A 25544-nucleotide genomic window follows, 5' to 3' on the forward strand; every position below is an offset into this window, starting at 1 on the left:
TATTGTTGTATGCCAGTGGCATTCTGAAGTTGTTTGTTATGCAGCATTTTTGTGATAAATGTTAACTGATTCAGTCACCAATGGCCAATGCCTGTGGTAAGCTTTAGGTTCTCCTTTACTTGATTTGCCTGCAGCATCTGGTGCTATTGGCTGCTTTGTTCTTCTTGAGGCTTTACCCTTTCTTGACCCCTCTCTTTGGGTCTCTGCTACATATTCTGAAGGTTCAAGTTCTTCTTTCTGTCTCTTAAATGTTGATGTTCCCCAAAGTTCTGTCACTAGCCTAACCTTGTCTCTCTGAAGTATAAGTTGATCCTCAACTGGAGGAGGAGGCAGGGAGCATATCCAGAGAGAGGTTGTATTACAATTTTCTCTTATATCCAAATCTTCTACCTCCATTACCACTGCCTTAATTTATGTATTTATTTATTTATTTATTTATTTATTTTATTTTATTTTATTTTTTTTTTGTCTTTTTGCTATTTCTTTGGGCTGCTTCCGCGGCATATGGAGGTTCCCAGGCTAGGGGTCTAATCGGAGCTGTAGCCGCCGGCCTACGCCAGAGCCACTGCAACGCAGGATCGGAGCCACGTCTGCAACCTACACCACAGCTCACGGCAACGCCGGATCGTTAACCCACTGAGCAAGAGCAGGGATCGAACCCGCAACCTCATGGTTCCTAGTCAGATTCGTTAACCACTGCGCCACGACGGGAACTCCCCACTGCCTTAATTTAAGCCCACATCATCTCTTACTTGAGCTCCACAATGCCCTTTATTTATATATTTATTTAGGCCACACACATGGCATGCAGAAGTTCCTAGGCCAGGTATCAAAACTGAGCAGTGTCAGATCCTTAATCTGCTGAACCACTAGGAAACCCCTGCAATAATCTTTATATTGGCTCCCTCCCTCTAGTCTCAAACCAGCCCTTCCAATAGGTCAAGCTGCTCAAGGGATCTTTTCAAAATGCAAATATAACCACATTACTCCTGTAAAATCTTTCAGTGGCTCCCTGTTATCTACAAGACAAAGTCCAAACCTCTCTCCCTGGATTACAAGGCCCTCAAATATATGACCCTTACCTATGTCTTTAGTTATCTCCTTTCCCCTTCCCCAATCCCATAATTGCCTATACAAAACTCTGAAAAGTTAAGTGACTTGTTGAAGGGGACATAGCTAGACAATGAAAGAGGCATCACAAAAATGCAGGTTTCTTGGCCTCAATATTCAGAATTCAATCTACTTAAAGAAGATATTCTTCCATATAAAAGAATGTAAGGGAAATGGTTGGTTTATTATTGGATTTTGAAGAATATAAACTAGTCTCCTTGATGATTATAGCATGATTGGAAAATTATTGTGTATAATAAAGTAAGACATTGCCAAACAAAGCAGAAAAAAATACATATTTGGTTATTTAAAAAAATCACTAAATGGTTTACTCCTAAGTATAAATTAATGTTATATAAATCTTTACTTGGACAAAAGATAGACAATTTCTTTCTTGCTTGTGTGAATGAAAATGACCTACAAAACATCTTTATAGATTTATAATATAAATCTTAAAATATCTGTAAGGAAGCTATTTCAAAAGTAAAGCCTCTCACCATTAACTTCAAAACTCATCCTATTTGGATGCCTTTTATTTCTTTTGTTTGTCTGATTGCTGTGGCTAGGACTTCCAATACTATGTTGAATAGCAGTGGTGAGAGTGGGCATCCCTGTCTTGTTCCAGATTTTAGTGGGAAGGCTTTCAGCTTTTCTCCATTGAGTATTATATTTGCTGTGGGTTTGTCATAAATGGTTTTGATTATGTTAAGGAATGTTCCCTCTATACCCACTTTGGTGAGAGTTTTTATCACGCAGGGATGTTGGACTTTGTCAAACGCTTTTTCTTCATCTATTGAGATGATCATGTGGGTTTTTGACTTTTCTTTTGTTAATGTGGTGTATGACGTTGATTGATTTGTGTATGCTGAACCATCCTTGTGAACCTGGGATGAATCCCACCTGGTCGTGATGTATGATCTTTTTGATATGTTGTTGGATTCAGGTGGCTAAAACTTTGTTGAGAATTTTTGCATCTATATTCATCAAAGATATTGGCCTGCAGTTTACCATATGATATCACTCCTATCTGGTATCTAATATACAGCACAAATGAACCTTTTCACAGAAAAGAAAATCATGGACTTGGAAAATAGACTTGTGGTTGCCCCGGGGGAGGGGGAGGGAGGGGGAGGGGTTAGGAGCTTGGGGTTAATAGATGCAAACTATTTCTTTTGGAATGGACTAACAATGAGATCCTGCTGTGTAGCACTGAGAACTATGTCTAGATACTTACAACGCAGCAGGACAGTCGGAGAAAAAATTATGTATACATATATGTCTAACTGGGTCCCCATGCTGTACAGTGGGGAAAAAAAAAGTGTGTTGGGGGAAATAACAATAAAAAATAAATTAAAAAAAAGGAAGTCACATGACTAAACTTTGATACTGATTATAAAAAATAAAAGACCAGATCTCTCAGAAAAAAAAAGACTCATCTATTAAACTTCTGACATTACCAAATAACTCTGTTTCAGAAGGTAACACTCTATACGGGGGATAGTATTAGAGAAAATGACTCTCATTTTCTAGCTTACTGGAAATGATTAATCTTTTCAATAGCTTTGAGGACTATATACCAAAGTTGTTACTTTTTTGTCCTTTCAACAACGACTACAAGCTGAGAGCAGGCTAGTAAATGTGTTATCGGCCAACACATTAGAGTTCCATTATATTCTGTCTTACATGGCTTCATGTAATGAATTTTTATAATTAAACTAATGGCATACAATTTATTTTCCCCCCTCTTTACTTTCAGGCCCCATTTCTCTTCCAGCTTCTTTGGAATAAGTTTTATACAAAAAGAAGGGAGGAGAGCCCTCCAAGTGCTTCATTACCTTAATTTCATTATGACATTTTGGAAAGCATTCTCTTTATCTGGGTTCCCTCTTTAATTTGCTGACTTTATTAAAAGGCTTAAGCAATGGTGTAATTAACAAATCACTCAGCTATTCTAGACATCTAAGAGAAGTCTGGTGAAGAGGGTATAGACATGGTTGGGTGAAAATTATTCTAGAGAGAATGCCAGAGTACAGATCCCCAGAAAGTGACATTTTTTCAGCTATTTCAAATCCCATGAGCCTACTGTGGTAGACTATATTATTGTTCACAAATATTTGGTGCTTTTTTCATACCAGAGGATTACATATTTGCACCCCCACTGAATTAGGGATAGCAACATGAGTGATTTCAGCTACATGTCACTTCTAGGCAAGTTTAAGAGACAATGGCATTATTCATTATGTTCCCTGCCTCTTTGATCATGGAATTATGTATCAAGATGCAGTTATCATCAGCTGTAGTCCCTGAATAACTAAAGCATTTTATTCTTTTTTATGTGATTTTAAACATGATTGGCTTTTTTTAACTTTATCTTTCTGCTATTTCATTAATAGTGTACAGAAATGCAATAAATTTCTGAATATTAATCTTGTATCCTGCAAATTTGCTGAATTCATATATTAGCTCTACCAGTTTTGGGGTGAAGACTTTGGGATTTTCTATATAAAACGTCATAACTGCAAACAGTGACAGGTTTTTTATCTTTATTGATTGATTGATTGATTTTTTGCTTTTTAGGGCCATACCTGCGGCATATGGAAGTTCCCAAGCCAGGGGTCAAATCAGAGCTGCAGCTGCTGGCCTGTGCCACAGGCACAGCAATGCCATATTGGAGCCACACCTGTGACCTATGCCACAGCTTATAGGAACTCCAGATCCTTAACCCACTGAACAAGGCCAGGGACTGATCCTGCATTCTCATGGATACCAGTCGGATTGGTAATCCATTGAGCCACAATGGGAACTCCAAACAGTGATGGTAGTTTTACTTCAATTTATATGCCTTTTATTTTTCTTGTCTGACTGATGTGGCTAGGACTGCCAATACTATGTTAAATGGAAGTGGTGAGAGTAGGCATCCTTGCTCCTGAACTTAGAGGACTTTCAGGTTTTCACTATTGAGTATAATGTTAGCTGTGAGTTTGCCATAAATATCTTTTCTTATATTGAGATATATTTCCTCTATACTCACTTTGATGGGAAGCTTTTATTCTATCATGATAGATGTTGCATTTTGTCAAACGCTTTTTTCTGTGTCTATTTAGATGATCATATGCCTTCCTTTTGTTAATGTGATGTATTACATTGGTTGATTTGTGAGTATTGAATCATCCTTAATCCAACTTGTTCATGATGTATGATCCCTTTTATATATTGTTGGATTTTGTTTGCTAATATTTTGTTGATTTTTTTTGTATCAATATTCATCAATGATACTAGCCTATAATTTTCTTTTTTTAGTAATGTCTTTGGCTGGTTTTGGTAACAGGGTAATGGTGGCCTTGTAGAAAGAATTTGGGGGGTATTCTGTCCTCTTCAAGTTTTTGAAATAGTTTGAGAAGGATTGGTATTAGTAGCTGTTTATATGTTTGATGGAATTCTCCTGTGGAGACATCTGGTCCTGAACTTTTGTTTGCTGAGTTTTTTTTTTTTAACTACAAAATCGATTTCACTACCAGTGATTTGTCTATCCAAATTTTCTGTTACTTCTTTTTTTTTTTTTTTTTTTTTTTTTTGTCTTTTTGCTATTTCTTTGGGCCGCTCCTGCAGCATATGGAGGTTTCCAGGCTAGGGGTCGAATCGGAGCTGTAGCCACTGGCCTATGCCAGAGCCACAGCAACACAGGATCTGAGCAGCGTCTGCAACCTACACCACAGCTCATGGCAACACCGGATCGTTAACCCACTGAGCAAGGGCAGGGACCAAACCCGCAACCTCATGGCTCCTAGTCGGATTCGTTAACCACTGTGCCACAACGGGAACTCCTCTGTTACTTCTTGATTCAGTCTTGGCAGGTTCTAGAAAATTGTTATTTCTCCTCTTTAATTTCTTACTTTGTTTATTTGGGTCCTCTCTCTTTTCTTCTTGGTGAACCTGGATAAAGATTTATCAATTTTATTTATATTTTCAAAAAACTAGCTCTTGGTTTCCTTGATCTTTTCTATTGTGTTGTTGTTGTTCTTATTGTTGTTTCTATTTTATTTATTTTTTCTCTTAGTTTATTATTTCCTCTTTTCTGCTCACTTTGGACTTTATTTGTTCTTTTTCTAATTCCTATAGGTAGTAGGTTAGGTTGTTTGAGATTTTTCTTTTCTCTTGAGGAAGCCCCATATTGCTAAAAACTTCCTTCTTAGAACTGCATTTGCTACATCTCATAGATTTTGGAGTTTTGTTTTTCCATTTTCATTTGCCTCAAGATATTTTCTGATTTCCTCTTTTATTTATTCATTGACTCATTGTTTTTTTAGTAGCATGTTATTTAGTCTCTACATGCTTATTCCTTTCCCATTTTTTTTTCTGTAATTTATTTCTAGTTTCATACTGTTGTGGTCAGCAAAAATGCTTGATATAATTTCTATTCAATTTCTCTTGTAGCTGTAAGGCTGCTGATTTTCAAGTCTACTGTGTAGCTGCGAGAAAGTGATGGGAATAGGCCAATTTAAAAAGCCTTAAAACCTGCTGTTCTTACTGAGGTTCAGTAGTTTACATATTGTTGCTAAACTTTGGATAATTCCAGAGTTTAGAAAAGGCAATTTTAAAAATCTTGCAATTTGTTGCTTTTATGGAGGAGTGGATTTACAGAGTTGCCACATTATATTTTCGAGCATGGAATAAGTTAAACTGTGAAAAGGAAATAAGAAAAAATATGGTGCAATCAGAGCATAATCCTGTTCAAGTTTTGGTGACTGCTAAATATTTACATAGTATAGCAGTACCTGGAAAATTACCCATTATTTTTCCTGTGCTCTATTAGTGATGTAGGAAGCACTCTGTTTGTATGCTTTGAGAAGTTTAATAGCTTTATACATGCTTTGGGAGGAAAAGTATTATCAGGTTATTGATTCTTTCTCCTTAATCATATGGAATCTTTAGGAGAGAACAAAAAGAAATAAAGAAAATGCATGAAGAAATCACAAGTTCTAACAGTAAGATTTCTGATAATGTTTTTCATTACTGTGTCACAAATCCAAACCTCAAACTACCCAGTGTGGGCCAGTTAGTTGATTTACTATTGTGCTCGACTAAAAAGTCAAAAATATGTGAGAAGAGAATTTAGCTTCCATTAATGCACATATCTTTATGTCAGATAAGGATACTATCTAATGCTACCCATGACCCCATATAATGAAAACTTATAAGGTTCTACTTCCTTATTTGCAAAAGTTCTCTCTGATTAATTTATTTCCTAGTAAAAAAATTTGCAATCCTCAAATAGCTACCAGGTTTACTATATATAACAAGTTAAACTTTTAAAATTAATTACAAGATTGCACTATATCTATGTTTCAAGTTCTCTAAAGAATGTCTTCAAAACAGATAATTTGCAGCCTTGGGAGTGTTTATTTAATAATTTGATAAATTATTTGGTTTCTCACCTCAGGTTGTTTTAAGTATTATATAGCCAAATCAGCTAGGCTCAAACAAGATTTCACTTCTATTTTGAATTCATGTACTCTTAGCTCAGCCAAGCGCAAAACAGCTAATGCCATCACATTTGAAAAGATTTTATGCTGAATTTGACACAAAAGCAATCACAAAACAGACAAAGAGAAATTTCTGTTTCAAAGGCTGAAAGGGGAAAAAATAAATGAAAACTCTGAGACTGGATAAATTTCTCTTCACACTGGAAAAGAAACTTTAAAATCATCAAGAAATAATTTTTTCCAAAGAATCTATTGTTAAGTTTGGACCATTTGTAATAGCCTGGGAAATAGTTTTTGAAGTAAACCAATATTCTGCCAAATGAAATAAATTCCGTGATGACCACTGCTGGCAGTTTTAGGTGCCAATGGCATACCATCTTACTTCTTATGAAAGTTAAATGTCATCATCTCTCATAGGATTCTGTCATAGCCTATTGGCAGAGATTTTGATTAGGATGGAAATCCTGTATGATTTGCTCTAATATCTGTATCTATATATCAAAAGAACATGATTTTTTTTAAACCAGGGCCATAGAGAGGAACAAATAAAGGCTTGCATTTAACAAAATCAACTACTGACTCACTTTATGTTTGTGTTTCCAAAAACTAAAAGGTATATAGGAGGGAAAGAGACTAAACATACATTATAGGGATCTTTTAATGATCTACTCATTTATTACTGACATGATGGACCATCTACAGTCTGTTCTTTTTGCCAAATACTCTCCTGTTGCTACTTCCTTCTACCTTGACCATGCTCTGAAGATGGACTTTTCCCAGATGCCATCTCAGATTTGATTTCTACTTTTGAAGGGGCTGTTATTGTTCTTGATTTTTCCTCCATTATTTTTTCTAACCAAGAGAGGAGGTTTTCTAAATATCTAATCAGTAGGGAAATAGTGAAAGATGGAACTTAACAAAATACCATAAATAGTTAAAAATGATATTTATTAAAAGTTATATAGCAATATATATATATTTATACAATAATACTAACCCTAAAATCAGAATTCAGGAGTTCCCATTGTGGCACAGTGGAAATGAATCTGAGTAGGAACCATGAGGTTGCGGGTTTGATCCCTGGCCTTGCTCAGTGCATTGAGGATCTGGCATTGCCCGTGTGCTGTGGTGTAGGTCACAGACTCGGCTTGGATCTGGCATTGCTGTGGCTGTGGTGTAGGCCGGCAGCTGTAGCTCTGATTAAACACCTAGCCTGGGAATCTCCATGTGCTGTGAGTGCGGCCCTAAAAAGCCAAAAAAAAAAAAAAAATCAGAATTCAAAATTTTATCTACGCTATGAAGAGAATTAAAAATACATAGATGATAGAAAAGATTATAAACAAAGGTTAGAAATTATGAATCATTAAAATATCAGAATTAAGAATGATTTCTTCTTTAGTTCAGGTATGGTGAGTGGTTTAAGTTTTCAGACTGTAACAGTGTTGGTGGTTGACTTTGAAACCATCTCATTGTGACAGTGAGGGTAGTCATCAGCAACGCTGTTGCAAGGGAGGCTGGCTGCTATATAATCACAGCTCTCCGACTCTGTAGACACAGTCTGATGACTGCCTTAAAAGGCTCACCAGCTCTCTTGCTAATCCTAGACAGGTAAACTAAGAAACAATTCATGGAGCAAGAAGCCCCTGGTCAAATTAACCAGTGTCTATCATACCTATTTTCATACTTCCTAAAAGAAAAGTATAAGTGATAAGCCAGATAATATCATTCAGGAGTGGTAACACATTAGACATAAAGTCAGTCCTCCACTTTATAGGCTCCTTGGTTTTTATAAGAATTAAACATTGTAGTTTCATTAAAAATGGAATACAATTTGCTCTTATCTTTTTAGCTTTTCATAGTAAAACAGAATATGAAAACTTCTCATATACTATTTCAGTGCTTTCATTTTCCACCTGTTGCCCCGTAAGTAGTATAATCTTATTTGCCATTTCACAATTACGGTTGTCTCCCAGTCTGATCCTTAAAGCGTTTTCTTGATTTGTTTTAGCCACACAGACAGTGGCTTAAAGACAAAATCTCTGAGGTAATCTACAAAGTAATTGCTATGCGTTCATATTCCAACTCTGTGGCTTTTAAGAGGAGTTAATGAACATTTCTAGGCCTTCAATTTTCTTATCTGTAAACTGAGAACAATAACAGTACTTTTCATGGAAGGTTTCTGGGAGGATGAAATAAGCCAATATATATAAAGTCATTAGCACAGTTTTTGACAGAAGCAAGTACTTACTAAAAATTAGTATTAGCATGAGGATTACTTTTACTTTTAGCATATGTCATTCAGGAAATATACAGGAAAATTATAGCTTTCATCATCTTTATTTGTATTATGAACTTACACTGAAGTTGCAGCAGTATATATCATTAAATTCCTAAACATATAACACAAACAGAAACATAAGTCTCCAAAGAAAATGGCTGAGCCATTTTTATGATGCAGCTTTGGACTATTCAAAAACAAATTTTTATTTCAAAAGTTTGACAAGTATAGCAATTATAATGCAATCTTGTCTTTGTTTTAGGTGTCCAAAACATCTTACTTGCTGCTGTGATGATAAAATTGTTTTGTTTTCTTCTTTCATATTTTCATTTGTAATTCATTTTTAAAATCTTTTTATTTATTTTATTTTATTATTACTATTATTATTATTATTTGCTTTTTAGGGCTGCACCTGTGGCATATAGAGTTTCCCAGGTTAGGGGTCTAATCGGAGCTACAGCTGCCGGCCTACACCACAGCCACAGCAATGTGGGATCCGAGCCGCATCTGCAACCTATACCATAGCACACGGGCAAGCCAGATCCTTAACCCATTGAGCAAGGCCAAGGAACGAACCTGCATCCTCATGGATACTAGTTGAATTCATTTATACTGCATCACAATGGGAACTCCCACTTTTGCAATTCTTTTTGTCTCTTATTTAAAGACCCTTGCTTTTCCAGGAGATATTAAGCCCAAATACTTGCTATCACTTTAGGATTCTTGTATGGCTTTTGTTTTGATTTGTTTTGTTTTTTATCTATTTTTTAATTTTTTGCTTTTTAGGGCCGCACCTGAGGCATATGGAGATTCCCAGGCTAGGGGTCAATTTGGAGCTAAAGCTGCTGGCCTACACCACAGCCACAGCAACAGAGGATCTGAGCCGAATCTGCTACCTACACCACAGCGCACAGCAATGCCGGATCCTTAACCCACTGAGCAAGGCCAGGGATCAAACCTGCATGTTCCTAGTTGGATTCTTTTCCACTGTGCCACAATGGGAATTCCTATTATTTTTTTATTTCTAGTTATTTTGCATTATGATCAGATAATGTTTTTATTATTCCTACACTATGAAACTTATTAAAGCTTTCTTTATGATTTAACATATAGTCAACCCTTATGAAATGCATATAAGAAGGGCATGTTCTCTATTTTGGGGGCGCAATGAAGATTTTTACTTATTTTAAGAGTATTTCTCAGTTGCCAGCTTTCAGAATCTTCTTGCCCTAAATTCTATCTCTATATGCCTCTCATCTCTCCTTCCTCTTACCTAAATCAACGGTTCAGTCTAAACTCTTTTTCCCTGTTAATTCCTTCTCACCAGTTAGCCATTTTGATCTATGACCTGCTAGATTCATAGAGTCCTGAATTTTTGAGAAAAAAAAATATAACATACTGAATACAAGAAAAAAAAAAAAGCAAAAACAACATACTGAATACCTTATGGATAAGAACAGAAACCTCAAGAATAACCACATGGGAGTTCTCGTCGTGGCACAGCGAAAACAAATCCAACTAGGAACCATGAGGTTGAGGGTTTGATCCCTGGCCTTGCTCAGTGGGTTAAGGGTTCCACGTTGCTGTGGCTGTGGTGTAGGTCAGCAGCTGTAGCTTCGATTTGACCCCTAGCCTGGGAACCTCCATATGCCGCAGGTGTGGCCCTAAAAAAAAAAGAAGCTACTAGCTACATAGGTTCTATAGTTCACATAGTCAAAAGACAAATTGGAAAAATCATCATTAGAAATTCCTAATTCATCTATGCTTGTCCAAAGGAGAAAATATTAGCAGTAACAAGTATCTTGTGAAAGAGAGAATTTTTATTTATCTAGATATTACCTCCAACAGAGGTACTTATAAATTTGTAAAATCCTATGTGGCTTTCTAACATTCTTGTCATATAAATAAAAATCTTATCCTTGTAGCTGCTCAGGCCCTTTGGAAAACTAACTATGGCAGAGGCTGGCTAAAAGGTCACTAGTTCATTATTCCCATTCATTGTTCCTGAAATTAAATTGGGAACAAGTTCTGGTCAATAGGATGTGAGTGGAAGTGATGTCTAAAATCTCCAGGCCTGACCATAAAACCCCATGGATAGACTACATTCTCTCTTATTCTTTTCTTTTTTCTTTTGCTTTTCAGGGCTGTACCTGCGACACATGGAAGGTCCAGGCCAGGGGTCAAATTGGAGCTGCAGCTGCTGGCCTACACCACAGCCACAACAATGCCAGATCTGAGCTGCATCTGCAACCTACACCACAGCTCATGGCAATGCTGGATCCTTAACCCACTGACCGAGGTCAGGGATCGAACCCACGTGGTCTTAGATCCTAGTTGGATTCGTTAACCACTGAGCCACAACTGAAACTCCTCATTTATTCTTCTGCTGGGTCTTTGGGCAACTGATTTTAAAATTACAGTTTAATAAAATTGGAAAAGCCTGGATCCCCAAGTCACTCTATAGGGGAGAGCTCCCAAGGAGGGTTCTTTGACCACTATTAAATTATGACACAACCAAGGAATTAATCATCATTGTATTAAGCTATTGAGATTTCAGGGTTTATTTTTCAAATAAACCTAGTGTAAATACATATGCTCTGTAGCTTAGCATATTCTAAACAATGACTAATTTAGAAATGGAAGCCCCTCCATCCAAGAAAATTATATAGCTTTTTTCTCAAATGACATGGGTAATTTGAGATTCAGATCCTTGTTTAGCAGAAGGCCTCTTCCTACCAGGAAAAAAAAATCTAGAAAAAAAATATGGAATTTTGATAAAATCCTCATTCTAAGATCCCACCATGTCATTTCTCTGTTTAAAATACCCATTGTTTAGCATTTACGGTCTTTCTAAAGTAACCTATAAATATGAGGTTTGAAAGGATTAAATATATATAAAGTACCATGCATGGTGTTTGATAAAATATAGTCAAAAAAATTTTATTTCATTTCCTTTTTGTTTCCGTTATCCCAAAGAATTCTAAATTAGTAAGTGGACACATAACATGATGAAGTTTTGCAGGGGGGAGGGGAAGAAAAGGAAGAGAAAGAGGAGAAGTTGGGTTGGAGGTCAGAGAATTGGAGGAGAAAGTGAGAGTACACCTTACCCCCCTCTTATTTTCACACTCACCCTTTCCTTCTCAATTCAGTGCCCTCAAGTAAGGTAGGAAGGGGTAGACCTATTACTTTTTCTAAGAAGGAATTAAGCCCATCTGATTGACATCATGCTATACTTAAGTTTATACAGCAAATTTGAAGTGATCTGAAAAGGTAGTGTAATGTGAAAACCAGCCTATCATATCTAGATTATTAAACAAAATTAATTTTAAGATGAATATTAACCATCAATTTTCCTTTAATCTCTACTTTGACTGAAAAGATTACTGTTCATTTCAGCTTACATTTTAATAAACTTATATTAAAAATCATTAAAATTTAATCCATGGTATAATTTTATCCAGTGTATTTTATTTTAAGAACATATCTTTAATACTAACCTTGGTTTCTGTGATTTTCCTTTGGATTGCATCCATTGTGTAGGGACCCTCCTTCCATGACTCAAGCTTGGCTCTGGCCTGGCCCAAGACTTGCTCAGCTTCTTCCTTAGCTTCCAGCCATTGTGTTGAATCTTTTAACATTTCATTCAACTGTTGCCTTCTGTTCTGAAGGTGTTCCTGGACCTCATCCCACTGACTCTGTATTCTTTCAACTAGAATAGAAGGAAAAATGAATATATGGGAGTAAATGCTAGTCTAAAGAAGAGATATGAAATTAAAGATACAAATATTATCCCACATTTTATATTACTCATTAAATAAATTGTTCATTGTGTTACAGCTAGAATGATGGACAATGGAATTTCTTACTTTTTTCAAAGGCATGATTTTCTGTTAAAGCAACTTCCTGAAGGTGACTTAGAACATCAGTAAAAATTTAACTCTGTCTATCCTTTTTTTTTTTTGTTTTTATGGCTGTACCTGCAACATATGGAAGTTCTTGGAGCCAGGGAAACACTGGATCTGAGCTGCATCTGTGACCTAGGCCCAGCTTGTGGCAACACCAGTTCTTATCCCACTGAGTGAGGTCAGGGATCAAACCCACATCCTCACAGAGACAATGTTGTGTTCTTAACCCACTTAGCCACAATAGGAACTCCTAACTTTGTCTATTCTTAATTTCTAGGGCCAAATATGAATAATCTTTTAGAAAGCTCCTATAGCAGAATGTCAAAATCCCTTCACCTTTATCACTTCAGTGCCCAACAGCATTAGTTCCAATGCCATCACTCATATTTCATTCCTTGAGGGCTTTGTGTCGCCATGGAGAGTGTGCTTCACTCTAAGTAGTAGGCTAGATACACCAAGGAACAGAGTTTCCTCTTCCCACTCTCCCATTACTCTACCTCCCGAGAGCCTATAATCAATGACAGATGGTAGGCACTGGGGTATGAATATTGTAGCACCCGTAATGCTAGGGGAGATAACTGTAAGGTATGTGCTTTATAAAGGTTCCAGAGTTCTCCCAGTGGGATAAGGATCTATTGGTTCTAGTGTTAACTTGCTTGGTTATGCACCATCCCTAACTGGCTGTTTTGCCTTACCTGTATAACTTCCTCACTTTCCTACTGATAATTCTCTCAACTCCCAAATAAACCACTTGCTCTCAAAACCTTTTCCTGGGGCAATCCAAGAGCAGATAGGCATATTGGAAACTTCTTGTAACAATAGCTAAGAATTCATGCCAGTTATATTCCATAAGTAGGACAAGTTTATATTGATGCTTTTTTTGTATCATTGTGAGTGAAAGATGGAGATTCCCTATAGATTCTCTCTGAAATAATTTATTTTAGAATATTAAAAATAAACATGACCAGATTACTTTTCCCTTTTCTTCAAGGACCGCATAATCTTTTCTTTAAGCTGATTTCATAAAGGGGAAATAATGCCATAGGAAACAAGTAATAAAACCACCATATACTTTATTCCTTAAATAAGAAATGTGACAGACATTCTAGATTTTCCCTAAGCCTTGACAAATACCACATATAACTGGTTACTAATTTCTCTCATATAGAACTTTTTCCTTCTTCCCACAGATTGCCACAACAAAGTTCTATCATTTTCTTCCTACATGTCTGCAATAGATTCTACATAGTTACATAATCCCTCTGCCTCAAGTCTTTCTTTTCCAATGTAGCTTCTACACTGTAGAATGGTAATAACAGATATAAATCTCATCATTCCATCCCCTCATTTAAACCCTTCAGTGTCTCCCCACTGTGTCTGAGATATCTTAGTTTGATATACATTTTCCTCTGTGACCTGGCCCAGGATAATCTGAGAGATATATTTACAAAGGAAAAAATTACAATATAACAAGGGTGTAAGAAAATCACCAAAGATAATATGAGAAACTAGGCCTTGAAGCAGTGGACCTGTTACTACATCTAGGCCCAAGAAATCAGGGGAGGGAGAAGTGGTCAGAAGCTGAGAAATATAAGGAGAAACCACCTTGAGAAGAAGAGTAACCTTTTGTCAAGGGACATAGTCAGCTTGAAGTAACTTCAGGGGTAGGGAACTAGGAGAATATCCTGACCTCTCTGCCCCCTCTCTTCAATTTCCTACTAGGGCTCCCCAGTGGTTAAACCAATTGGAAACCAGAGGGCATGAGAGAACAGTGATGACATAGATCAGCCTCCCAAAGAGCGAAGCATAGAATGGCAAAGACTGGCTATAGTTGGACAAATAAAATGTATAGAGAAGAGAATTGTAAAAGTGTGCTTCTTATTTCATAGTGTGTTCAGTTTTTCTTAATTAATCCTGTTGTGCCTCCATAAAGTTACAAGAAGCTATTGAGTTAAAGATACCTGAGATATCTTGTAAATAAGTATAGAGACTAAATATACCCTCCACGACTAGTAATTGTGGCATGAAATAAAGAATCTGGTACCTAGAATAGGTAAAATCAAGTAAGTGACATTCATTATAGGTACTGTTTTTATTGGGTTCATTTTGCTTTGGGTGTTTGCTATGTTCTACAAACTCAGTCAACATTAAATTACAACTTTGGTTAACATGTCAACTTCTGTTTAAATGACAATCTCTCCTTCTAATCTTTGAGTACCATTCTTTTTGTTTGTTGCTTTGCTGTCATTTCCCCACTGGGTAGTACAGCACTTATTCTACTTGAAATTTACAGTTATTAATTAGTCTATTTAACCTTTAGTTTACACAATTACTAGCATAAATGTTATTATAAAAAAGCTATTTACAATATAAATAAAATGCCTTTAAGTATTCTGGAATATTTTCATATCAATCATAGAAAAAAATGATAACCCAATTAGAAGCCATTTTCCAACTTATCACTGCAGGCTATTTTATTACACAGAATTGGTACTTTTTTTTCTTGGTCTATTACTATATACTTATTACATATATTTGAAAATAATAAAACTGACTTTCCTCTAAAAGTCTCTGATTACAATTTCCCTTAATCAGCCTTAATTAGTGACATTACATTATGCTATCAAAATTTTTAGAGTGCCTAGTGTTTTCAACAAAAACTTGTTAAGCCATTTGCATTCATGTCAGTGAATATTTTGTACATACTAGAGTTCATTTCAATTGGGTATACATATTTTTAAAAAGACCATCACTTGATATTAGAAATAAGTAAAGTAGTTCTTCCTATCATGTGGGCAAATATATTTAATTGTGCAAAAAGGAGGAAACTTCTACTTCAGACAAACATAATATTTGAATACTTGTTCAATCACAGCAATGAAGGTTTTCATTCCTAAGGGATCCTGTGTGTGTAATTTAGCAAGATAAAATGGTTCATTAGGTGTGTGTCCCATTAAAGATGTACTTTCTCATTCTTTACCTTCAAATATACATGATCATGAGATAATAGTTAATGAAATAAATTTATAGGACACAAACTCACTCAACAACCCATCTACTTCTCCATTCACCTGTACCGATCGATCTCTCCATCCTGCAGTCATCATTTCATTTCCCATATACTGGATACCAGGCATTAGGTTAGGCACTGGGGAAACAAATGAGTCTAAGATAGACTTCCTGGCTTCTGGATGGTTGGTGTCTATTAGACAGAGTCACCATTTACTCAAAGAATAAAGCAGGTCTAGGAGAAAGATAATAAGTTCAATCTTGAACCTATTCAGTAGAAGGTTTTGAGGATATTCCATATAAAGTGATAATTTTAGTCATTTGAAATGAAGATGCTATGGGATTAGAAATCACTAGAGAGAAGTAAAAACTGAAGCCCAATATTAACACATTCTCATTGGTATGGTATATAGATTGACTGGAAGAGAGAGTTAAAGATGGAATCCTGAAAATACAATATGTGAAGACAGAATATAGCCTAAGTAGTTAATAAGATAGATGAATGGCTAGATAGATAGGAGTGGAAAGTGCACTTCCATAGTAATATGGAGAAGAAAGAATTTTAAAAACGTAAGTGTGGTTAACACTTAAATGCCATAGATGTCATAAAGGCTAATAAAAATCCTAATAAAACACTTATTTGAATACCTATTCTGCTCAAAGTACTGTTTTTGTTTATTTTTATTTTATTTTATTTTTTTTGGCCATGCCCATGGCAGGTGAAAATTCCTGGGACAAAGATCAAACCTGCACCATAATTGTGACCTGTGCCAGGCAGTGCAATGATAGATCCTTAACCCACTGCACCACACAGGAACTTCTTCAAAGTATTGTTTTAAGCTCTTTGCATGTATTAACTTTTGGAGGCATGAATATGTGATGTGACAAAGAATGGAAAGAAAAGACTGGCACCATAGCGTGGCTATAGAAGGTCATTCTATACTCTACAAAGTCTTGTGACTCTCTCATGACCCTTGAGGCAAAACGAAGGAGAAAAACATCAGTAAAATACTGATGTATCCCCTGCATGTACAAGGAAGTAGAAAATAGTAAATAAAAACCATGAGTTGGCTCAGAGGGTTGCTATTGCCTCCTGAAGGCAGTAGCCCCCTGATCCCCAATCCATTTCTGTGTCTCTTTCTTCTTATTTCTGTGGCACTGCTGACTTTGGGACCTGGTTGACAAGCAGGCCTCATCATTAACTCACTTAATCATCATGATAATCTTATGAGGTAGGTTATCACTGTTTATGCTGTTACTGTTGTTGCATTCTGCTCATTTAATGGTTGAAGAAATAGGGACTGTGTTAAAGAACTGGCCTAAAGTCAAACAGATAGTGAATGGTAGAGCCAACACTTGGACCCAAGCAGTCAGACTTCCCAAAGTCCATACCAAAAGTATCCATTGGCTTTAACCCACAAGAAATTTGCTGAAGACCACATAGAAAATGATTTTAGTAAAGTGATAGAAATCTTACCGAAGGGAATTAAAAAGTTGATCAGCCAATGAGGGGTGAGAGTTGGGAGATAAAAGCCCCTGTGGGTGACAGCTGTCAGGTGTATTTTTCACTATTGTTCAGATTTCACTAATCAGGGTTGGACTCTAGTTGCCCACAGCAATGACATGCTCAATAATTAACTCAATTATTGGCTTTTTTCCTTTACATATTTCACTGTCCTACTCCCTTACTGGTACTTCCTGGGATCGCCATGCAAATAAATCACTTTTACTTAAATCATTGTTTCAAGGTCTGCTCCTGGGAGAACATGGTTTAAGTTAGAATATTTATTTATTTATTTATTTATTTATTTTCTTCTTTTGTCCTTTCAGGGCTGCACCCGCAGCATATGGAGGTTCCCAGGCTAGGGGTCTAATTGGAGCTGTAGCTGCCGGCCTACGCCAGAGCCACAGCAACGCAAGATATGAGCAGCGTCTGTGACCTACACCACAGCTCATGGCAACACTGGATCTTCAACCCAGTGAGCGAGGCCAGGGATCGAACCCACAACCTCATGGTTCCTAGTCGGATTTGTTTCTGCTGCGCCAGGACGGGAACTCCTAGAATTTTATTTATTTAAAAAATTCCCACAGGCTAGTGCTTGTCACTTGGCATACTTTTGATAACTGCCCAAGGAAATATATATGTAGACTATTTCAATCATCTATGCTTCCTCTTTAGAATGATAAAAATGCTACTTCCAAAGTTAACCCCTACCCAGGACTTTGGGTCTTTCTTCTTTAAAAGCAATCATTTTCCCTTTATTGCACTTCAAGTTTATGTAATTTGAACACTGGCTTAAGTCTTTCACATTTTCCTCTTTATTTTCCTCTCACTCTTCATGATCTCTATTATAAGCAAACAAATATTCTCAGGGCATCCTTTGTTTCTGATTTAGTGCCTTTGCATTGACGATATTTTACTGTATAGAACATCTTTAATATCATATTTACTATTAGACTATTCTCATCTGATTAATCCATAAATTAAAAGGTACTATGGAAGGGAGAAATCCTGTGAGCCAAAACTAATCAATGATCTCTCTCTATAATATTCTTAAACTGTAAGTCAGAATCTGTTGGCATGTCTTTTTGTCTCAGTCTGTCTTTTTAATTAAATCTTAGAATGAATAACATAGAAAATACATGTGTATATTGGATAAGGATATTTTTATGTGTATTTTCAAATTTTGAAACATGCTGAGCTCCAGAGGATAATAACAATAATAAACTATCATACTGTTATTAACATAAGTACAATTAAATGAATACTAGAAAACTAGTCAGCAGATGTATCACTCCTTGTGAAATAATTAACCATATGCAAGAATCCATTTTGCAGAGTAGAAATTATAGAGCAATTATTTCCTCTACAAAAGGATACACCTGAGATTCTCAAGTCAATTTGTCAAGGATATTTAAAATATTATTTGACTTGTATTCCACTCCCAGGTATGTATCCAAGAGAAATACATACTAATATTCACCAGAAGATATGTACTAAATTAGAAGATTACCCAAATTGGAAATTACTCATATTCCCATCTGACATAACATGGAATGGATAAATACATTGTAGTTTATTTATCAATAGAATAATATCCAGCAATGAGAATTAAGTATCTACAACTATATTCAATAATATATATTAATTTCACAAAAATGATGTTGAGGGAAAGGAGACAGCCAAAAACAAGGACATATTGGATTTTTCCATTTATAAAGCTTACACATCTAGGAAAAAGTAAGATGACTACAGAAGTCAAGATAGTTGTTATGCTGTGGGACTGGTAGTCACTGAAAGAGGCATGATGGGGACTTCAGAGATTCTGGTAATATTCTGTTTCTTCATTTGGGTGCTGTTTACACAGTTATAATCAGTTTGCACACATTCACCAAGCTAGACATTTATGTTATGTGCACTTTTCCTCATGTATGTTATATTTCAATAAAAATTTAATAACATATTTTTACTTGTAAACTGTATTATACATACAATTTTAGAGAATTCATCTTTTCCAAGAGTGTTACAACCTATGAAATATGTATCACTTTGGCATATATGAATGATAATAAGAGATGCAATGGTTTTTCTAAGCATATAATAAAATTTATGACTTAGATTTGTGTCATAAAGAACATTTTAAAAATATTCATTGGACAGTGAACTAAACTAGACTCATGGAAACAAATCAATACTTAGAGAACAAAGATGTAGCTATCGGTTATTTCATTTTACGAAGGTAGTATGGTTGATATAGTTTTTCTAAGAGTAGACCCTGTAGAACACATACAAAAGAAAAATTGAGAAGTTTTTTTTTATCTATTTTATTTTGTCAAGAAATGAAAGTGACACAAAACCTGAAGACCATCAAGGAAAGGTAGCTATCTTGGAACTAGATCATGGTGGTAGTTAGACCTACGGCACCACCATGGTAGTTAGTCCATAATTGGAAAATAATCCAAACTACAGAATTTCACCACGCTCGAAATACTTTATCCGGATATTATTGATAGACCAAGGATATATTATGGCAATGCACTTGGCCACTAGAGCTCATTCCATAGAATTACATTTATACCAGACTTGTCTGACATATAAAAGTGATATAGTAATAAAATATATGCATATAAACTCAGACAATCTGTGCATGTTGGTAATTGAAGAGCTACCCAAATGTATGTATTTATTCTCTCAGAGGTCCAGCATGGTAAACTTCTCAACTGATTTGTGCAGTAAGTAGATGCTGGATAATGAAAGGAATAAATAATCAATGCTAGGACTCAGGATGACAGACTGAGACTCAGCATGTGTCTGATTTATGGATCTCTGGAAGTGTCAAATTGGAAACTAAGCAATCGCGTCAAGAACCACAACATTGCAGAGAAAGAAACAGTTCAGTTGATTGAGTACTAACCAATCTTTCACTTGAAGTTTTTAAGCTCGCTAAGTTTGATTATCGATATACAATCTTGACTGGTATAAATTCCCTCAACATCTCTTTTAGGGAAAAATGTTATCTACAAAAATGAAATGATTGCCTTTTTGAATATATATTGCTACAGAACAAAGGACACTTCTGTTCCAATTTCTGTACTCAAAGTGACAGTCTAAGAATTAAGAAGTAAGTGTGATTAAGTTTTAGAAAGAAACCTTGACTAGCAGTTAGAAATGGGATATAGCCTTGGATTTGTGATGAAACAGTCATTGTAATTTACTGAAGTTGATTCACCACGACTTCAATTTCCTCAATTGCAAAACTAAATAATGGTAGTTGCACAATCAAAGAATTGTTGTGAAGATAAAATTCAGTAATAGATAAAAGCAAGGAGTCATTGCTTCTCTGTACATAAATTAAACAATGGATTGTAGTCATCAGAAAACATTTGTTATCTGCTAGCGGAGTACACTGTGGATCTCGATGATTCCACAGAGTACTCTAGAGTTCCAGGTAGAAAATACTGAGCTTGAAGAGTTACATTACAGGTAAATCTGTTGAGGTCATTGGGATGAGTAACGAGTGTCATATATTTACCTGTGGTCAATTGTAAGGAAAATTTTCCCAACAGAAGTTAAGACAAAAAACTCTGAACCATTTGTTACTATCAGGAAAAAGATATGGTAATCACAACAGACTGTTCCCTGAGGCTAAAATTGTCAAAAAAAACAATGTTAGGCATGATCAAGAAGGAGGAAAAAAGCTAGAATTCAGGAACAGCCAAGAATTTAGTTTTAAGTTCATGGAAGACAGACCCAGAATAAATAAGTTAAAAATATTTTAAAATAGTAGTCTAATATTTAAGGTTAGTTTGAACATGGTAAAGATTAGTAATTTAATGCTATTTTCACACTCAATTTATTCTCTGTGAAATGGGGATAATAATAACAAGAAGATTAATAATCTATGAATATTAAGGAAATAATGGATACAAGACATTGAGCAGAGTAGCCTGCCCCTAATTCCAGGGGTAAAGATAGACAGTTATGCACTTTTGTAACACCACTGGACTTAAATTCTGAGCCATAAAGCAAAGGGGGGTAGATTGGATGATCCCTGGGGTTCTTTTCAGCTCTAACAGTCTGTGAAATACATGTTCTTTGGTGTGTGTTTTTTTTTTTTTTTTTTTTTTTTTTTGTTAGAGTTAGAAACTCATATTACAAGGCTATTAGGAAGAACTCAGTCAAATGCCTGGATGAACAAATAGCACATCAACATCCATATCATTCCCCTGGACAATTTCTATGATATAGCTTGACAATCTTATATTCATTCATGTTAAAATTAAATAAAATAAGAGCTCTTTTGTGGCACATCAAGTTAAGGATGCAGTGTTGTTACTACAGCAGCTCGGGTCAATGTTGTGGCATGGGTTTAATCCCTGGCCCAGGAACGTCTACATGCCATGAGTTGAAATAAATTCAGACCTACCCTTTTTTTTTCCCCCACAGCTCATGGAAGTTCCTTGGTCAGGGATTGAAACTGTGCCACAGCAGTAACTAGAGCCACAATAGTGATAATGCCAGATCCTTAACCTGCTGAGCCACCAGGGAACTCTAAGCCAACCCTTAAAATTTCCATTTATTTATTATTATTATTTTAATTGAGATATAATTGACATAGAACCTTACATGAGTTTTAGGTACATAACACAATGATTCAATATTTGTATATGTTGTGAAATGACCACCATAATAAATCTAGTTAACATCCAAAAGCTGTTTCCTTTCTGGGGTGATACTATTTTTCTTTATTTTGATAAAGGCATGAATCACACAGAAGTACCCATTCATCAATACTCACTGATTGGTACACATGCAATTTGTACTTTTGACTCTATGCAAATTTTTCCACAAAAAGACAAACAAGAAAGCAAATAAATCCACAAAAAGAACTGTATATGAATACTCAACTCTAGTTAATGATGTGCATGCTGAAGTGTTTAGGAGTATAGGGTACAGATGTCTCCAAACTTACTTTGAAATGCATCAGAAAATAATAGAGACTGATAGGTAAAGGGATGAATTGATACAGCATAATCTAGGTGAGGGGTTCAGGGACATTTACTACATAATTCTTTCAGCTTTTCTGTGTGTTTGAATTTTTGATAATAAAATGTTAGATAAAACGATCCCTCAAAGCAAGCCCGAAACAGTATATTACTTAACACATTACTAAGTCACTAAGAACACTCTCTGATTAAAACAAAAAATACCACATATGAAATACAGAGTTTAAAAAATGGTAAACAGAATATACAGGGGTGAAAATGACAATGTATTTTGCTTAAAGTCACATCCAGTATATATGGAGAGGAACTAGAAATGGAATTCTAGTCAGTCTATTAATTTCCTAGTCAATAGAATGTCAAAGATCCTATTACATCTCCTTTAAAGTATGCTGAATATTCTCAGAGAGAAGATGAGTTTGTCCTCTGATAAAAGCTTGTTCTCCTGTTTTGGTTATAAAACATAAAAATGTGTGTGTTGGTTCCCATACTGAAAGATGAGTTAAGGTGTAAGGAGGATTCCATTTTTGCTACTGGTAAGAGAAGTCAGAGATTCATGAAAAAAATACCAATATCCAGTCATAATGGAACATTTAAGTTATTTTATTAATTATATAAATAGGCAGATGTTGAAATGTGATTTATTTGATCATTACAATGAATTAACTTAAAAATAATGACTTCCTTTGGCAAGAGGAAACTACTGGTTGAGATGAAAGCTTGAAATTGAGGGAGAAGCAATGAAAAATGTAGCAATGCTAATATTTGGGTTTATAATCTTAGGTCACACACAAGACACAGAAAAGAAATTATCTAAGTGTGATATAGATACAACATATCACTGGAAAATCCATTGCCCAGCCTGCCCCAGCCATCGACTAATTAAGTGCCATATGTAGCAAATAAAGTATGACAACTCAAAAGGGTTCAGCAAGAGTTCATTAAAGTGGAGCTAATGAGTGCCCATACACTTCCAGCATCATGGATTTATTACTGTGTCACCAATATGCAATGCACATAATAAAACCCATTCATCACAGTAAATTTGCACATCAAAATTGATACATCTGTTGGAATATAAATTTTTTTAAAATATGTAGAATAAAAAAGGCATTTTTCCCTCCCTGAACACACACTGAATTTCATCCCTATACCTTGTCACTCAAACTTTTATTTGACGAGTACAGAAAATGCAAGTTATACCTGAAAAGCAAAGCAGGCTCACTTTTTTCCTCACAAGCACACTCCACTGTCTAGCCAATCAAATTAAGAAATAAAAATAAATATAAAATAATTCCTTGAACAGAAACCAGGGGTCAAAATGCAAAAAGCCAGATATTGTCTACTAAGAGACTTATCTCTATTTCTAGTCTTCCTTCTTTTCCTTATCATCTTTTCCTCAGGTTTAGCTGCCTCTCCTACTCACACTTAATTCCCTTCCTATACTTCCAAATTCTTCTACCTCCTAAGATAAGTGATTCCATTTTTTTTACCCATTCTGTATCTTCAATCTCAGTCTAGAACCTCATCTAAAAAGAAAACAACAACAACAAAATCAAAAAATTCTTCCTTTTGTCTGTATACCACCTCTGGCCAATCCTGTCTTTCTCTTTCATGAAAGAGTGGTTTATACCAGTTACTTAAAGGATGGATTGTGTTTCAGCAGCGTCAGCATTTACCTGGGAGCCTGTTAGACATGCTGTATTTCAGGCCTCACCTTCTACCTACTGAGTCGTAATCTGCATTTTTAAACAAGAGTCCAAAAGTGATTTGCACATACATTAAAGTTTGAGAAGCACTGGTCCACATCCACTATTTCAACTCTCACACCTCACACACCCTTTACCAATCCATTGAATTTTTTAGTTTTGCCACAGAAATTTTTGTGATTTTGAACAAGGTTATTTGAACAACAACCTTCAAATTACTACTGCATTGGAGATTCTAAAGTCTATTTTTCCAGACCTCCCTTCAGTACTTGCCATTGCTGATAAGCCCTCCTTAAAACCTCTCTTTGATTAACATTGCAAGATTTTTAAAATTTAATTTATTCTACCTCTTTGGCCATTCTTTAGCCTTCTCCACACATCTTTTAAACACTGTTATTCCCTAGAAGTCTCCTTTGGATATTTTTTTCTTTTTTCTTTTCACTCTACATATGCTCCCTGGTGAGTTCATCTATTTATATTGCTTTATTTACTACCTTTATAGTGATCATACTCAAATCTGTGTTTTAACCTAAGTACTCTCTCCTGAGCTCCGTATTCACATAGGCAAACTCCTAAAAAATTAATTTTCATTGTACAACATATCCGAAGTTGATTACATCATCTTTACCCTTCCTCTCCCCTAATTACTGACATTTATTCCTCTACCTAGTCATTCAAGGAGAAATCTACAAATCATCCTTGATTCTTCTTTCTTCTCTATCCTTTAACTAAGATGCCAAGTCATTCATGCAACCTCCTTAATAGTTCTTTTATCATCCAGCTGTCTCTTCTCTAGATTTTTTTTAATTAAAAGCTTCTTGATGCTTTCTCTTATTTAGTCAATCATAACCTCATCTGCACATGTACATCAACTGGGGTGTTTTAAAAAATACCACTGTCTGGGCCCTATGCCCAAAGATTTTGAATAAATTGGTTTGGGGTGGAGTCCAGGCACTGGCATTTTATTTTATTTTATTTTATTTTATTTATTTTATTGCTTTTTCAGGCTGCACTCATGGCATAAGGAAGTTCCCAGCCTAGGGTTTGAATCAAAGCTGTAGCTGCTGGCCTATGCCACAGCCACAGCAACGCGGAATCCCTGGCCCACTGAGAGAGGCCAGGGATTGAACCTGCATCCTCATGGATACCATTTGGATTCGTTTCTGCTGTGCCACACTGGGAAATCACTGGGCACTGGCGTTTTAAAAAGCTCCCCCTAGTGATCCTAATGTGCAGCCAGGCCTGAGGACCACTGTTTTAAATACTACTAGCCTTTGGCACTCCCCACCTATCTTCAAAACTGGTCAGAGAAGACTTTAAAAGATGAAAACCTGAGTCTGCAATCACTTAATAAATTCCTTTGATGTCATTCTTCCATTGCTTTCAGAATAAAGTCAAAACTCTTACCTGACTTTCAAGATCTTTTGTAATGTGGCCCTTGTCTACATCCCAAGTTTCTTGACTTTTATTGCCTGTTGTGAACCTCATACTCCAGATTTATATCCATAGAGGAGTCTTTACATGTATATTATCATGTCTTACATAT

The 25544-nt window shown here is 35.7% G+C and overlaps 1 protein-coding gene across 17 annotated transcripts in view; it reads right to left on the reverse strand.

Annotated features, from left to right (window-relative positions):
• DMD (dystrophin) overlaps nt 1-25544 on the reverse strand; it is a 2622506-nt gene that overhangs the window by 588210 nt on the left and 2008752 nt on the right. For all 17 annotated transcript variants that reach the window (XM_021079543.1, XM_021079551.1, XM_021079550.1 and 14 more), the window contains 1 exon segment: nt 12369-12580. In XM_021079543.1, the coding sequence (XP_020935202.1) occupies nt 12369-12580 (212 nt within the window).

Source organism: Sus scrofa, chromosome X (assembly GCF_000003025.6).
Source record: "Sus scrofa isolate TJ Tabasco breed Duroc chromosome X, Sscrofa11.1, whole genome shotgun sequence".
Classification (NCBI taxonomy): domain Eukaryota; kingdom Metazoa; phylum Chordata; class Mammalia; order Artiodactyla; family Suidae; genus Sus; species Sus scrofa.